The sequence below is a fragment of the Gallinula chloropus genome, assembly GCF_964237585.1.
Source record: "Gallinula chloropus genome assembly, chromosome: 5".
Classification (NCBI taxonomy): Eukaryota; Metazoa; Chordata; class Aves; order Gruiformes; family Rallidae; genus Gallinula; species Gallinula chloropus.
In genome coordinates this window covers 76,888,028-76,905,355 of record NC_140090.1, presented here as the reverse complement: position 1 = coordinate 76,905,355, position 17,328 = coordinate 76,888,028, and the positions used below count along the sequence as shown (strand labels likewise).

General features: G+C 38.6%; 1 protein-coding gene across 2 annotated transcripts in view; it reads left to right on the top strand.

Annotated features, from left to right (window-relative positions):
- ATE1 (arginyltransferase 1) overlaps positions 1–17,328 on the top strand; it is a 70,401-nt gene that overhangs the window by 24,437 nt on the left and 28,636 nt on the right. For both annotated transcript variants that reach the window (XM_084265583.1, XM_084265582.1), the window contains exons 8-9: positions 3,315–3,496; positions 7,296–7,395. In XM_084265583.1, the coding sequence (XP_084121709.1) occupies positions 3,315–3,496; positions 7,296–7,395 (282 nt within the window). The remainder of the gene's footprint in view (positions 1–3,314; positions 3,497–7,295; positions 7,396–17,328) is intronic.

The following is a 17,328-nucleotide window of genomic DNA, read 5'->3' as shown; positions in this document are numbered from 1 at the left end:
GGTCTCTTTCTTGCTGCTCATTGCTGCCTTTGTAAAGGGAAACATGCAGTGCTACCTCTCTTCTGCCACAGCCTGTGTTTGTAAGCTGCTTTCACAGCATCTCCACTAATCCCTATTGAAAGGAGAAGGTAGTAGTGAAAAGGAAATATGTTGCTAACTGAGAGATAGAAATCTGCCATATGGTAGGTTGTGTGTTTGTGTGCCTTTGGGAGAGGAACTGCTGGAATTAATCACTTCACTTATTTGGCAAATAATTTCCAGTGGCGTGTAGAAGTCAAGGGTTTCCTGGCTTTTGGTGTTGGGGTTTTTTTCTTTGGCTTTTGTGTAAAGGATAGCATGGATTTTTATATCTTCTTCCTCCCTCTGTCCGCAGCAGACTTCGAAATGAGAGATTTCTTGAAGCCTTCCAGAGACAAACATTTGTGCAGTTAGTATGGTCAGGACCCGATTTTGGAAGTGCCTTGCAGTTGCACACTGGTCTGCACTGGTGGGTTAACCAGTGCATTCTCCATCATAATAATAATGATGGTGATGTAGTAAAACATCTCCTAAAAGCAAAGTGAAAGTGCGTTGAAGCCCAATTACAAGCAGTCATTACACTGATGTGTGCTAATTGGGGCAACATGTAATATCCCCTGCTATTAAATATTTAAATTTTAATAATGTATTGTAAAATGTGAGCAATTGGATGTGGTCACACATTCCTGAGCAGTGTATGAAGACAGGTAGAATTAATGTGGTGGAATATATTGTCTTTTTCTCTATATTATAACTTAAACAATGGAGAGAGAATGACTTGTTTCTCACTTTTTTTATCTCCTGCATTCAGTTCTTATTTTTTGATTGTTTCAATATATTGTATTAGAATGATTCATTGTACCAAAGTTTGAATATAAATTGTTCATTTTAACTAAGTTGGTCCCTTTGGATTGATTCCAGGGGTAGTGTGTATTATTTTGGGTAGATAAGGTAAAGCCTCTCTGGTGGGACTTGCTCACCTGATGTCATGGGTATATTTTACATCACCTTTGACAAACACGGTCCCAGGTGGACATGGGAATAGTGTGAAATGGTATAAGCTGCTTCAGGAAAACGTTTCATATTCTAGACCTGTTTCATGTCAAATTGCCTGGATGGTGCATGAGAGAGCAAGTTAAAGGAGCCAAGTGTTCATTGAGAAATTGGAGAAAACATAATACTTAGGAGCATTACAAAGGATTACATTGTATGAAGAGTTTTTAAGGAGGAGGAAAACGTTGCTCTCCTTAAAAATATTATTTGCTTAATGTAATGGAGACCTCTGAACGTTGTGCCTGAAATTGGTTTGTTACAGAACACAGACTCTTTTGTGCTTGTGACTTTTCATTGTAATTGCATTAGAGAAATAACTAGTTAGTACTTTACTAGAAGTTCTTAACTGATGCTAATGGTTTGGTTTGTAGAGGTCTGGTGACTGAACCTGTGCAAAGCCACTTGAAGTTTTGGGGTGTCACATGGACACAGCATTTATTTAACTTCAGAAGACTTTGCTTTGAGGGAAGGCCTTTTGTGTGTTGGCTTGGACTATCTTTTATAGTGTTCATTAAATCCTATATGATGAGCTTTTGACAAAGAGAGAAAATCTGTTTTACCTGAAGCCTAACCAAGTCTGTATTATATTACAGGTCATCTTTCATCTTTTGGCTTGTAGGGGATGTTTCACTTGTAGTGTCACCAACTGCACTTTGGTAGCTGGGAGAAGAACTTTACCTGTGCTTAGAAATCCTTTAAGGAAAAAAAAAAAATCTTAGTTGACTGTGTCCCAGCTTAAAAGTTTTACTCCTGGCCATGTGATTTCATTCGGCTCTACTGAAAAGTTCAGGATATTGTATGAAACTGTAACTGCTGAATAAGTAGGCTTTATCTGAACGAGAGGAAAGCCAGTTTAATACACTAGTACCCGAGTCTAATATCCTTGGATACTGTAAAAGTGAAGCAATCAAACATTCAAGAGCTCAGTCTGCTGTATCTGTAGCTCCATAGCTAGTTTTATGCTATTTAACCATATAAAAATGCAAACATTTTAGTACATGGCCTTTATTTTGGGACTTGCCGGTTGGATAAGTCAGTTGAAATGGTTTTCACTCACGTGGTTGTTTTTCCTTTGACACATGTGGTACCTATTAGAATAACTTCTACTGCCCATCATCTCTTTGGTCTGCGCTACTGTATCAAAATACTTGATTAAACCCACCTTCTGTTGTTGTAATGCAAACCAGTTGGTAATAGTAGGCAATATTGTCAGATTTATTGAGTGAGAAGCAGCTTTCTGAAGATCTGGCAATGCACTGAAAAACATGACTAGATGGATAATTAAGTTGAGCACAGTGGAATTCAGGATTAAAGTAAACTTGATGTGGGAGAAAAAGGCATGCCAAAGTTGGTTGTGTAATACAGTTTGAATTAGGAGATCATTTTCTTCTTAATTTGAAGCATCGGTTTCTGGCTCTAGGTGCTTTACCCTGTCCAGAGACATACTTCACTGCACATCCAAACCCACAGTGAACAAGAATAGCCAGTTCCTTAGTGTTTTTGCAGAAGATGCTCTGATGTGGGCTGACAGAGGAGAATTGCTCCACAAATCCTCTTCCAACAGAGTTTCAAGTTCTTAGATAAAAGATGTTTCGTTGGTCATAAAGAGTAAACCTTATAAGGTCTCAACCTCACATGGGAAGTAAGCTCATCAGTTCTTCTTACAAATGCTCTTCTCAAGCAACATTAATGGCCACTCTGAGAAATTCAATTCTTTGTGGCCAAAGTCCTTCCAATCCTTGGGGACTTGAGGGAGAGAGCAGCAGGGTCCTTGCTGGGACAGAGAGTCTCAGAGGAGTGATGCAGTCACAGCTGGCTTTGGGAAGTGTCTGCATTTCACCTCTCAGCTGTTGGGCTTTGTCTCTTGTTGAAGAGTAGGTAGGTCAAATTAAAGAGTATCTGCAGAATTTGTTAGCCTGTGACAATTCATTGATCACTCTGTGAATCACATAGTTGTTTTGGCATTTCAGTGCTCTCAGTGCTAGATGGGGGATACTGTTTGCTGATCCATGTTTGAGCTACATCCAGTTTGCTGATCGTGAGGACAGCAAAGGTCACAGATGACACAGTGAACTAACATTGTTTTCCCTGTTTCTCAAGTTCCTTTTTTCCTAAACACAGAGATAAGCCATTATTATAAGAATAATTTCTCACAGTATTGCCTTTTGTGTTAAAATCTTTCTGAAATAGATTTTATCCTGTAACCTGTTGGACAGTTACATCCCTCTCTGGTTTTTCCTTAGGCAGAGAACACACCGAACGGACCTGAATGTGGCTATGGCTCTTTCCACCAGCAGTATTGGCTGGATGGGAAGATAATTGCTGTTGGTGTGATTGATATCCTGCCCTACTGTGTGTCCTCTGTCTACCTGTACTATGATCCAGACTATTCATTCTTATCTTTGGGAGTCTACTCTGCATTACGGTAAGAGGATGGTTTGGTTATCTGCCTAGATGTATAGTAAGAATTGATACTTTTGCCTACACTCAAGCTTTTATTTCCAGTCTAAATATGTACTGGTAACACTACCTCTAATAAAGTATCTGTGGGGTTTTTGAGTTGGTTGGTTGATTTTTGGTTTTGTTTTTTTAATTCCCTACTGTTGGTTGCATTCTAATTAATTTTTGTCATCCTGGAATAGGGCTGTATCTTTCTAGTTAGCTAAATACTTTCAAAGATTGAAAAAACTCAGAAACTAAATGCCAGGGTTTTATTGCCCCTGAAAATAATTCAGTATTGCTTGGTTTCAACAGGAAAAGCCCCTTTTTTGTTTGAATAGAAATAATTCTTCCTTTGACCTTTTTCTTAGCCCAGTCACCAAATGAAATTAATCACTTTTATAGTTTTATGCACATTCAGATCATAAATAATCGAGTACCTGAACATTGTTGTCTTCAGGATTAGTAGTCTCCTGCTGTACTAGCATGAAGTATATTTTTCAGGTATGTTAATCTTATTATCTTTGCCTTTAGAAAGGCTGATGGAAAGAACAATTCTATGAATTTTAAAGCCTTAAATTTACTGTCAACCTGGTTTGGCAAAATAGTACAGGAAAGCTGGAGGGGGAGGGAGCGATAGGACATGGGGGAGTGGCTTGAAACTAAAAGAGGGGAGATTTAGATGAGATACCAGGAAGACATATTTCCCTGTGAGCGTGGGGATGCCCTGGCACAGGGTGCCCAGAGAAGCTGGGGCTGTCCCTGGATCCCTGGCAGGGTTCAAGGCCAGGTTGGATGCGACTTTGGGCACCCTGGGCTGGTGGGGGTGTCCCTGCCCATGGCAGGGGGTTAGGACTAGGGGGGCTCTGAGGTCACTTCTAACTCAATCCAGTTTGGAATTCCATGATTCTATGACCTCTGGATGTCACCTAGTCTGGTTTCAGCACTAACTTCAAAGTTGTTATGCAAAGCAACGTAACTGTTGATGTAGCATCTCCAGCGGTCTTATGTCTGATAGAGTCTGAATTGTCATTTTCTGAGGCATTCAGTGGTACTGCTGAATATTATAAAATTAATCAGAATTTACAATGTAGAAAAAATGTTGGAACTCCTGTGATTTAGAAATGATTTTTTTCTGGCTATTAGAGGACTTGATTTTAGACATATTTCATTACACACGCTATGTGCTTGAAGATGCTTGAAGTTAGACTGAGTTTCATTGTTTATTTTTTCCATGTAAGGTGAGCATTTATCATAAAACACTAAATCCTCCGAAGGGTTGTTTTTTAGCATTTGTACATATCACATTACTTTATGTAATAACAGACTTACATCATCAATTTTTATGAATTCTTGAAATGATTTTCCATTTTTTAAGTAATAAATTTCAAACTTGGTCGGCACAACATGGGTTCGTGGCTCAACTAATGAAAAGCAGCTTATAAATTCTGTAGCATTTCAGGCAATAAAAATGAGTTCCCAACAGTTTTAGAGGGGGCCAATCTTCTGGTTCTTCCAAAAAGTGGAAAAAACCCCCAAACTTGAGAGATGGGGAGGATTTAGGAAGTTGCAAAGGAATTTGATACTTTCAAAGCTGTTGCCAGTTTGACTCTGAGGAGGTTAAACTGCATTGCAGTGCTGTCACTTCCACTTCATGCTACTTGGAGAAATTTTTGCTGCTGGGTTGTGGAAAGGATGGGATTTGAAGATCATTTGAAATATGTAGACATGTGAGGAAAGAATGAGGGGAGAAGCAGCTACTTGTGAAATACCACTCGTAACCAAAGGAGTAAAAATCATCAAGAAATACCAAGTGATTCTTCTGTGCAGGAAGAAGTTGGCTATTCCCCCACTACCTGAAATCATGAATACTTGACAAGGGTAGTTTTGATCATCTGTATTTAGTAGGACAAATGCTTGGACTTCTTTTGGAATCGGGTTATGTAGCACTGAAATGATAAGTCTGAATTTGGTATTGATGAAGTGAGTGTGGCTTCCTCACTAGTAGAGTGCTCTTGCCAAGCACTAACACCCATTGTAACACCATAGATAACTAATGTAACTGAGAACTCTACAGAAAGCAATTGTAAGTCTGTAGTACCTTTTTCATGGGAGTGATTTCAGCAGAAGGTGTGTGTTAGGCCATGCAGTGGCACCTCACTGCTGCTCCTGGTGTAAAACTGATGCAGTTGGAGCATTCTCTTGCCTCCTGGATGGAGGAAGGAGGTGGATGCTTTCTTTTCTGTCCCTCCAGTATGGATAGCTAAGTGAAACAAAGATCAAGAACTTGACTTCAGGGTCCTTACCCAGGGAGTTTGGGACTACAGCACATACAAAGACACTGGCAGTAGTTCTAAGCAAGCTAGCTTTGGTATTGCGTGCACTAGTTCACTTGCATGAAGCTTTGTTGCCCATGGTAAGGTTGCTGCAGCAGCCTGGGTTTTATCTCCTGGCATTATGGTCCATTTACTTTCTGTTCACTTTGAGTCGTTCTGTTTTATTAAATCAGACAGGGAAGTCTAATTGGACAGAGATTTTGAAATGCATAGATAATGGGCTTTCCCTGCAGTGTGCCAGGTTTTTGAACTGTAGATAAGGCATTTGTTTAATTAGGTCCAGAACAATGCACACAAAATGGTGAGGTTGGTGACTTTGTGCCATCTCTTAAAGGTTATGTATATGAAGTGCACATTTGTACATCTTTAGTAGTACACAGATCTCACTTCTGGACTTTGTTGTGTTTACTTAGATTTTCAGATATGGAATATCTTATTTCTTGACATTCCCTTTTAACAGATATACATATATATACACACACACACACACACACATATATATGTATATATATACACACACAGAGAGTTACAATAAACTCATGATGGTCTCAGCAAACGAACTTCATGTGACTCAAATGTTAGGTTTTCCATACACTCAAACATCCTCATTACTAACTTAATATGAAATGGTAGAAGAATACCAGTAGTTCTACATGCTTTCTATATGCACTTGCTCATGTCCTTGTATCTCTTGAACTCTGAAAGAGCCACCATCCCTGTTTTATCAAATCTGTTACAAAAGTGGACTGCAGAGTTACAGATGCTGTAAAAATGAGCGTTATAATGGAAATACCAGCTGAATCTTTGTAATGCTATTACTTTCTTTGTGCCAGTAAATAAAAACAAACTTATTTTGGAATCCATTGACACTTATCTTTCAGAATAAATGAGAAAAATCATACAAACAAGGATGGGGTGGGTGGAAAAATACCTTTTGCTGCATAAAGATGGATATTTTTACATGTAAATAGTTCGAATGCAAATAATACAACAAAGAAGTTGATCCTTGAAGCTTGTTTTTTAAAAATTCACTGCTGTTTTCATGAGCCACATTAGCCAGTCTGTGTACAAAGTCTGGGCCATGTTTCTGTAGAATTCCAGTGTATATGAATATGAAGAAACCTGTTAAATATAAGCTTTTAGTCACTTCTGTTTGAATTCCAAGTCAGTCACTTGGCCAGATAAATCACAAAAATGAAAGCCATTGGAAGCCTGACATGGTGTTTTGCATTTTGGTGATTTGTTTGGTTTTTTAAGCATTCATTTTCAGATTATTGTCTCTGGGTTTCTTTAAGCATTCATTTTATCATCTTCACATTTTATTTTCTAGAAGTTTAAACCTTTAAAATAGGTCAGGAGCCAGGTACCTGCAAAATATTTCTATATGGAGATGTAAAATGAATGTCAGGATTGTATTCAAAATAATGAGTCTCTTCTTTCCTTTCACAGGGAAATTGCTTTTACCAGGCAACTCCATGAAAAAGCTCCTGAGCTCTGTTTTTACTACATGGGTTTCTACATTCATTCGTGCCCCAAAATGAGATACAAGGTAAAGTGTGTTTTCACTTACTTCCTCAGTGTGCCATGATTCAAAGCACTTGACAGTCTCCTTAGTAATATAATATTTTGTAATTGTCATTTTGGATTTTAATGGAGACTTTATATGGTTAAATTTGAACATTGGCTGCTATTTAACTTGGCTTAGGGTTTTCTCTTTTTTTTATTTAAATTTAGCTGCATGTGGTATTTATTACAAGTTGGCTTAAAAGCAGCTCACATGCAGAGGTTTTCAAGGCTGTGAGATAATAGTTTGTCATTTAGTTACCTGGCTATCTCATGTTTACAGCCTATCTTCCAACAGACTGAGTTTCTCCCTTTTTTAGGTTTGCATAGCTGTGGAACTGTTGCTTGGTGACAGTGATAACGTGCCTTCGTAGTCTTGGCTGTACTTGGGTTTTTCCTCTTTGTTTTTTGTGAGAGATAGGGGTCTGGCTCTGGGAAGGAGCTAGGAGAAGCCACATTAGCTGCAGCTTTGAGCCCAGTAGCAGATTTTTGAGGAAAGGGTCAAGGAGAATCCACAGATTGGTTAAAAGAAGCGATCTGTCACCAACCCTCCTTTGTAACTCCTTTTAGCTTCTACTTGCTGAACGTTTACTCGTAACCAGATACATCTGTTAGTAGTTTGGAAAGTTTGAGGGAGACATATGGATGAGTTGAAAAACACTCTCTCTGTCATCAAAATCATGGTGAAGGTTATGGCATGACCACCTTGAACCAGAGCTGCTGATTACTTGCTCTACTCTTTGGAAATACTGAAGTTTGGGATGATTTGTTCATGGTGAGACACTGCTATTTAATGTCATCCCTTGTCTGTTCTGAACCTACATACTTGGAGGCTTGTAAAAAGAATGCCTTTAGCTTATTCTAGGGCACCTAAGAGAAGAAACCTACCTGTCTGTAATGGCAAACAGTGTGCTGGCTCTGAAAGACAGCATTGCTAACACACTTTGAGTTCAGCCATGGGTAGTAAGTTTTGATAACAACTTGAACCTTGTATCCATGGATTAAACAGAGCTCATATGTGAGTCAGTCTACTAAAGTAGCCAGCAAGCTATTTAAAAGTGAAGATTAAGTGCTGTAAAACTAGGAGGGAGCCTCAGTAGCCACCATACATTTGTGATTATCATGTGCTGTCTCTTCTGTTGGGCCTGTGCTGTTATTGGAAAATGATTGCATTGAGAATGAGAGTCTCACGATGCTGCTAGTTTTCATTCTCAAATAATGGGATTTGATTAAATTTTAGTGGTATTTTTAAATATAATTTTATTTTTTTCCCCTGCAAAAGCTCCTTTCCCCCTCCCCCCTTGCTTAGACTTAATGACTATCTGATATGAGCGTGATATGGTAGAATATATATTTTAGCCTTCCAGAAACCTATGTGTATCAACATGCTTAGGTAATTCAGTGTGGTCCAGTAGGAGAGCTCCTGGGGCAGGGAGTGGGGAGAAGAAGAAAGCCTATACATATATATTTACAACACATACAATAGTAGGTAAGTAGTGCTCAGTGTTGGGAGACTAACACTTCAATAAATGAATTGCAAGGGTTTTTATTTTATATTGTATTCCTCTTCCTGTGTATATTTGTTTTAGAAGTGGCCCAACATAATGCAATTGAAAATCAGGTTGACATTAATTCTGTGGTTCCACTTCACCCTCACTGAAACAGAATGCTGGAAACAGATTTTTAAAACAAAGCTCTGATAGGTGTCTGGATAATGCTACTGGTCTTGTGAAGTGATTGGTAGTGGCCAGGTAGGGTGGGTAAGCACTGCCTTTGGGGATTAAGCCATTTCAGTAATGGCTCACTGGCTTAGAGGTGTTACACGTTGAAGACTTTGCTTTATGCCAGTTCAACAGAGATGTTAGAGGCTCCCTTCTCTTAAAGATGGGTGTGGAAGAATGAGGTAACTGCAGGTAACTGCTGTTAAACTGATGTCAGCTAAGCAAAGGGAAGAGACGAAAGCTAAACACTGGGTTTAATCCTCTGCTTGTGATTTTCTTTGCAAATTATTTGTCCAAGGATATTTAGAAGTGAACGTCAGGCAGAGTATATAAGCAGTGTCTTGGATAAAGAAGAGCACGTGCAAGCTGTACTTATTTCCAGTAGAATCGTGGGATTTTCAAAATCTTTGACAATGTTCCTTCTGGGCACAGGTTGTGATCAGTGGAGATGCCAAAGCTGACATTTGTGTTTGATTTCTCACAGAAACACAGTACTCTTACTACTAGGCTTCTAGGAGAGATGCTTGAGCTTGACTACTGCTATGTACCAAACAGCTCTGTCTCTTCCCGCTGATGGAAGAGGGATAGCTGCTCAGTTGGGGTGTATAAGGAACAGCGACTTCATGATGTTGATTTAAGGAGTTTGACAGTGTTCCACTTCACATGGAGTAAAACTCAGTTTTTTGTACAAGACATGGTTGGGATATTTGGGGATCTGTGCACTGAACTGTTGTACTCATGTTACAGTCCAAGGCTGATGCGTTAATGTTGTGCACATGAGGACACAGCTGGATGGTTTGGATTTAAGTGCACATGGCTCCTAGATTGGAGGTATAGATACCCAACAGTAAGCATTAAAGTCTTGCTCTGCGTGGGTGTTGTCTTGGAATGCAAATTGTAGGCATTTCTTCTGGATTCTGCCCTTTTTGTGGATGTAAAGTAGTAGTCAAACGTTGGGGTTTTTAAAGCAGAGGTAACAGGTGATAGTATATGCCAATGACTGGGCCATATACAGTAACATCAGCTTGTGCATCAGATGATCTTGGTTATGGTGTGTGCTCTAATGAGTTCCTAAGGCATTGACAGAATAGTTTTTTGAAGGGTTTATGTTTTTTTAATAAGGCTGCTAAATATGCTTGTTCTGCTTTTTATGCAGTGCTTAAGGTGCTGACTATACCTTTATCTGCGAGCAGTCACCTCCGGTGTGGACAGAATGTCTGTGCAGCTGCAGGATATTCTTAGGCACTGAGCAGGTCAGGGGGCTGAAGTGGCAGAGAATATACTATTGGGGGTCTGTGTGTGTGACCTTTTCATCTGAAAGGTTCTGTTTCCACAAATGGTACAATGTTAGACATAAATAGTGTGTAATCCGGTGAACGATTGAAGGTCTGAGTGACCTGGAAGAGGATCCCCAAGTCAGGGTTCCTGTGACTTTGTAACAGTGTCAGGGAATTCTGGATTAACAGGTAGTAGGATAAATGATTAAAGAGTATCATCCACCCCATGGATCAGGTATAGCTACAGAAGTTTTTAAAGATAAAGCTTGATTTTTGGCTCGCTGTTCTCCCTTTTCCTTTTGTTCCAAAGCAGTTTGCATTTGACTGCAGTGTGGTTTTTTTAAAACAGTGGAGTAGCAGTGAAATCACATCAGATTATATAATTATATTATATATAATATCACAATATTAGGCTATTCTTTGTTCCCAACTTCACTTAGTTTGTTCCCGTGTATAGGTTAATACTTACGAACTGGTAAAATAAAATCTCCATTGTGACAAAAGGATTTCTGTAGTCCAATTAACTATGTTAATATGGAAAAATTCTACAAGAAACCTTAAGCAATGGCTTTGTTCCATTTTTTCCAGGTAGGTTAGGGTAATACGAGATTAAAATGGTTCTCTGAAGAAATTCACGACCTTGCAGTACAACACTTCAAGCTCTGTTAGATGTGGTAGTTCTTATGTTGGAAAATAGTCTCCTGGAAAACTTTCCAGGCCTCATAAGATACAAAGTCATTTTCCTAATGCATTTTTGGAGTCCAGGATAAAATTTTAGGTATAAGAAAGTACTTTACTTTAGGACAATGTTGGTCTCAGGCTTGCTTCTCATGTGTATGTACTCTAGCTATACTTGTTTAATGCTTTTAATTAAACACGTATGGAAGTACACAAATAAAAGGATTGCTGGTGGTGAATAGCCCTATCAGATTGATGAGTGAGAGAATAGAATCATAGAATGCTTTGGGTTGGAAGGGACCTGAAAGAGCATCTAGTTCCAACCCCCCTGCCATGGGATCTTGGATTTTTTTTCCAGTACTGATACTCTGTTTGTTTTATCCTGTATCTTTCCAAGTAATGAAAAACTTTACTCCCCAGCTCAGTGTTGCTAAATTCAAATTTTCTGGTCACTACTGGACTCTCTGGGATCCTTTCTGTTCTTTCCATTGCAGTTCTTTGATACTGATTTTCGAGTCTTATGGTGATTGACACTAAATAGATGTTGGATTTGTGCTTCTGGTGTAAAAAGCAGATTTGTTGCCTTGCATTTGCCATTCAGACCTCTGTTGACCTTAAATCAAGTTCTCTTCAAAGTTCTTCTATTGGGAAGGATTTTTTGGTGGCATTTTCTATGTAAATTTCCTTAGTTCTGGGTTTTCTGAGGTTTTTTTCAGCATCAACAGTTGCATGCAAATACTGCAATTGGAGCACGGATGGTTACTTGTTTTGATCGATCTGCTTTACCCAAAACCACTCTGCTAAGCTTGTAAATAACTATCAGGGTACTTTGAAGTGCACGAGAGGTTTAATGTCTTCTTGCTGTGTTATCTCTGTGTACCATTTCAAGACCATTCTATGATGTGAAGAGGTGTTTTGACTGAAATCTTTATCCAGACTTGTATGCAGGCCAAAGTAAATGGAATTATTTCAAACAGTCTCCTACAGTATCAAGGCATGGCCAGACTTCAGATAGATGGAATACTAGAAAGGGTTCTGAAATGTCAGAAAAGAAACAAAAGGCTGATTCATCTGTGATTAATCATTCTTAAACCAAATACCTCAGACTAACTGTGGTCGTAAGTGGTGCCCCTGGAATTTTATGGAGCTGGAGAGCACATTTCTTTGGCTGCTTCCAGGAATTTCAGCATCACTCCTCCTGCAGTGCTGAAATGCATCCCGTGGTAGCCTGGGCTTCCACGACCACGGGATCCACAAAGGTCTGGCTCATCCTCGCCTGTCCTGACTCTCTTGCTGTTTCTGACTGTGGGATTTAGTTAACCTTTTCAAGAACCTTGTGTTTGCTGTGGAAGCTGAAATGTGTGAGGGGAAGAGACAATGGGATTTTGGGGTTAAAACGCTTATGGTTCTGCCATGGAGCAGCAAACAGCTTTGGAACTAGTGCCACATTCTGCACACACTTTTATACCTCCTTGCTTTGGCATGTATCAAAGGTGCTGCCAGCCATCAGCCTGCTTTTCTTCCCTTGATAATGGGAAAAGATAAACATGGGGTGATTTGGAGGACTGGAGTTGCTCTGCTCCAGTCTGTTAGCACTTGTACTGGTGGCTTTTCCAGGATAAAATTTGTCAGCTTATAGGAATAAGTATGTATTCAAATTACTAAAAAATATAATTTTATTGGATTAAATGGGTCATGAATAGTCATTTAAGTATTCTGACAAGTCATTATAGAGTGCTGACTTGGTGTTTGCAATAGCATTTGTTAATAAAGAATGGAAATATCTGGGTTGACAAATCATTATCTAGAAAAGCAATGAATGTTTTGGCAACAGAGTGGTTTTGGTTTCTGGCAAGGCTTAAAACAAGCAACAAAACAATAAATAAAAGACAAAATGTTGCAATAATAACAATGAAACAAACAAAAAACCATCCTGAAAATGATGGTACAGAAGTATGGGGGGAAAATCCCTGTTTTCCTGTGTTGTTAATATCACTTATAACTACCTCTTGCTTCTTTTCCCTCTCACCTCTTTTTTTCTCCTCTCCCCCCAAGACTTCCTTCCCTGACCAGGACACTGCTCTGCATCAGCAGCACCACCTGAACGTTCATTGCTTGGGAGCTGTGACCTCACCCCATGTGTTTGTTCCTTCTAATGGCTTAGGGTGGTGCCTGAGGGAAAAAGACGACTCTGAATTATATCAGAGCGTTGCCATTAGAACCCAAGGAGTTTTGAGAAGGCTTTTAAAGTGGCTGGCCAAGATTCCCAAAAGTATTTTGGATGATTGACTCTGTGTATGTATGTTAAATGCTTCTAAAAAATGAAGTTGCTGTACTACTCCTTCAAGTTGTAGGTAGCACAGAAATTCCTTATCTCTTTACCTGTATCTTGTCAAATGTGTTTTGACTAGAAGGTTGGCTGGCTGTGTCTTGGATCTGATAAGTTGCATGCTATATTCAGACTTGCAGTCTCCCTCACAACTTGCTGCTCCCCTCCTTTCTTTTTCCTCTTTTTCTTTTCCTTGTTGTCTTTTTCTCCTCTTTCTCCTCTTGTTTTTCCCTCTCTTCTCCCCCCACCCCCTTCCTCTTTTAGTCCTCTCTTTTTCTCTTCCCTAAAAGCTTTCTCTTTCTACCTTTCCTCATCTTAAAGACTCTTACTACTTACAGCCTATACTGAGTAAATGGAACTGAGCATTGGAATATACAACAGTGGGAATGTGGGGCAGAATAAAAATACAATGGGTAAAAAACTACATTATTCACAGCATCAAAAGGCAGGAATGTGGTGATGCTCTGTTCTGGATAGCAAGAGTCATTAGTGAGTGCTGACAGTGGATACTTCCACTGAAAATATGATTATTAAAATCAGAAATGAATGCAATTACTTGCTTTTTTTTTTTCCCCTAAGCTGCTGGTTTATACTGTGTGTAATTGGTAAATTGTTATAGTTTATCCTTGGTGCAAGTGTTGAAGCTGTACTGAATTTCACCCAGCACTTGCCTGGTTAAAACCAGTTGGAATCCTATTTTTCTACTAGAAACAAACATGTCTTTTTCTTAACATTATTTTTCCTTTTAAAATATTTGCAATCAGGACTTTTTTTTTTCTTTTGTCAGACTCCCTGGGGAAGGATGTGAACATGTCCCTGGGGCTTTATTTTTCTAATTTTGGAAATATGGAATTCTTTTTCTACTTGTTTACTTGAAGTTTAAGATGATTGAAGTGTGACAGAACCAATGTAAAAATTATATGTATATTTATGCCTGATTGTATTATTTGTAGACTTTTATCAGGGCAGAAAGAAATGTCTGGTGTGTTAGTCCCAGCTGACCTCTGAAGTGAACAAATCTCTTTCTCATTACTCCAGTGTGCCCCTTGAGAAAATAAACATGTGTCCAAAAGCAGAAGTTTTGGGGTGTATGTTGTACAAGTGTGGAAAGAATTCTATCTCAAAGTAATTTTTAGATAGAGGATGCATTACATGTCCTTCCTACAGTTCCAGCTGTATACCTGGAACTTGTTATTTCATGGGTCTTTGATTACAAACCAAATTTCCTCAAATTCAGTAAACATTTTTTGTGCTTCACATCTCTATACTGGAGAAATAAATGTTATTAAATGGGAGTAGGTCCTCTTAATGTTATCCCTTCGTTATCTTCTGTACGAGGCTTGGATCAGGTTCTCTGTTTTTCATGTAAAACACATCCCAAGCTCATATCTCCCCTCAAAGCCAATCAACCAAAAGCATCAGTTTCCACAGAGGTTATTTCAGAGAAATATTCAGTCTCATACACAGTGACTTCTGAGTAGTTCCAAATATGAGGTGATTTAAATATCAGACTTGAATGTTGATGATTTGCTGATTTTTTTCTTATTATGATGATTTTGATGCCACTAATGAATTTAATATACATCAGGAACGATTCTTTGCTCTGTGTACAGCAGAGATGTGTTCATGCATAAGGAGGTTTATATTCAGGACTCACAGTTCAGACATTTGGAGAATAAAGGTAGAAATGTGGTAGAAATCTGTGAAGTACCTACGTATCCACCTCTGCAGGGATAAGTTCTACACCTTTTACTTGTTACAGGAATTTTATTAACCTGGGATGATCTCCCTATAGTGTTTCTGTAATAAAGATGATATGACTTGTGTGAGGATTAAGTAAACTGAAATCTCACTTTCTTTTCCTTGTACTTTTATTAAAATGATTCGTTAAACTGTAGACCAGATCTGTACTGGTGGATGTTTTCAGAGTTATTAGTGGTAACTTGCCTGTTTCTGTCAGAAGGAGCTGCTAAAAAGATTTATTCAGGATCAGGTTAAAAAACCTGAAGCAAACCTTCCTCTGAATGATAATCGCTGGTAGAAATTTATCATGCCTAATTCATGACTCTGCATAGCCATAAATTCACTGCTTATTGCTGACTTGTACTAAATATTACCTGCAGACTGATTTGGGGACTCCATAGCAACCATTGGCAATTAAAGTGACAACTAGAAGCTGAAATGTATAGACAAGAGATGTTTGGTTGGATTTTTTTTTTTGAGGTGGAATAATATACTTCACAATTCACGTGTCTTTAATCTTTCTCCATCTGAGGAATGAGGTCACAACTCCTGTTTCAGAATGTTCCAATTATGATTCTGTAAATCCATTAGCCCTTGCTAGTAAGTGTAAGAATGCATGGAATTGAGTCTCATTTTAAAGTTTCGAACAAGCACATTAATAGAATGCTGTGTTCTCAGCTTCATTTTTTTGTTGATAATTCCCAAAAGTGAGTGAATTTGCATATGCAGAGATGGATATCTTGCAGTGCCATGATGCAGAAGGTTAAATCACACTTACAAAGGCAATGCTTTTTGCTTTTTCTAATGTTGTCTCTGTGTGAAGTTGTTCATAGCCATGCCAGTATTCAGGTGTTGGGCAATATAACAAAGTTCTTGTGTCCTGGAGAAGAATCAGTCCTTTAAATCTGTCACCAAAGTGTAAGTCATCGAAACACGAGTTAGTTCTCTCTCTGCAGCACGATTACTGAATCTGGTAACACTTGAAGTATCAGATCTCTCATTTAACTTCAGATCGATTGCTCTTATTGTATTCTCTCTTATTTTTAGTATTTTGCTGATTGTATTAGCACTAACTAGGCAGTATTGTCAAGAAGAATTTACTTGGTCTAAAAACAAGGAGCTCCTGCTTTTCCTGGCTCTGCTGTATTTCACCTTGTGGTCTTTACAGTAGGAGCTGGCTGACACATCAGTTAATCTACACAAGAGATGTTTTTTCTCCAATTTTCCAGGAAAGATTTAATGGTAGATAGTTTAATGAGGTCTGGTTTTACTAAGACCTCATTAATTTTACAGAGGTATCACAGTACACTTCTCTGAAGTGTTACACTTAATCTAGATCACAGTTTGTTATTGTGAACGATTATTTTCTTTGTCTGAATTTGTTTAGCTGCTGACTGTACCACGTCTCAGAGTACAAATGTATTAATGAGGTTCTATTGTTTACCCTCAGTCCTGATATTAAACACAATTCTGCTAATAGTCTCCTTTGCTCAAAGTTCAACATCCATGTTTGACTGGGAACAGAAATCCCAGACCCCTGTAGAGGGGAATAATTTGGAGCCAGGAGGGAATTGCGCAGTCATGGAGAAGTAGACTTGTGAAGGGCCATGGGTTCATGTACTCCATCCCCTTACTCCAAGGCAGGGTCAACTACATTTGTGTTAACTTTTAAGACTCACTGGACATGTGTATTCCAGAAGTCTCCTTTGATAAACTTGTGTGTGTCTCCGTGTGTTGGTGGTTTTATCTGTGTATATTCCTGTGTCTTATTAATCTTCCCATTGAATATTTTTCCCTCTCACCTGAACTTCTTAATGAATATTACATTTTGTCCTACCTACCATGAAAATTTTAAAAAATGGGGGTTTTGTTTTGGTTTTTTTCTTGTACTACCCTTTTTTTTAAGCCTAAGTGCTACCATTATGTCTACAATTCTGTACTAGAGAATGATGTCTCAACTTAAGCATTCTCTCCAAGGTTCTCAAATACTGGCATCAAGTCCTACCATTTGTTTATATAACATGAGTTATTGCCTTCATTGTACTAAGGAAGATAGAAAGCTCTGGAGGTGAGGAGAAAGGGAGGAAAGCAGAAAAAAATAGGAATTGTATGAGTACAAAGTTTTCAGAATGGGCTAAATTGGGACTTGGGATGAGTTATTTTTAGTGTCA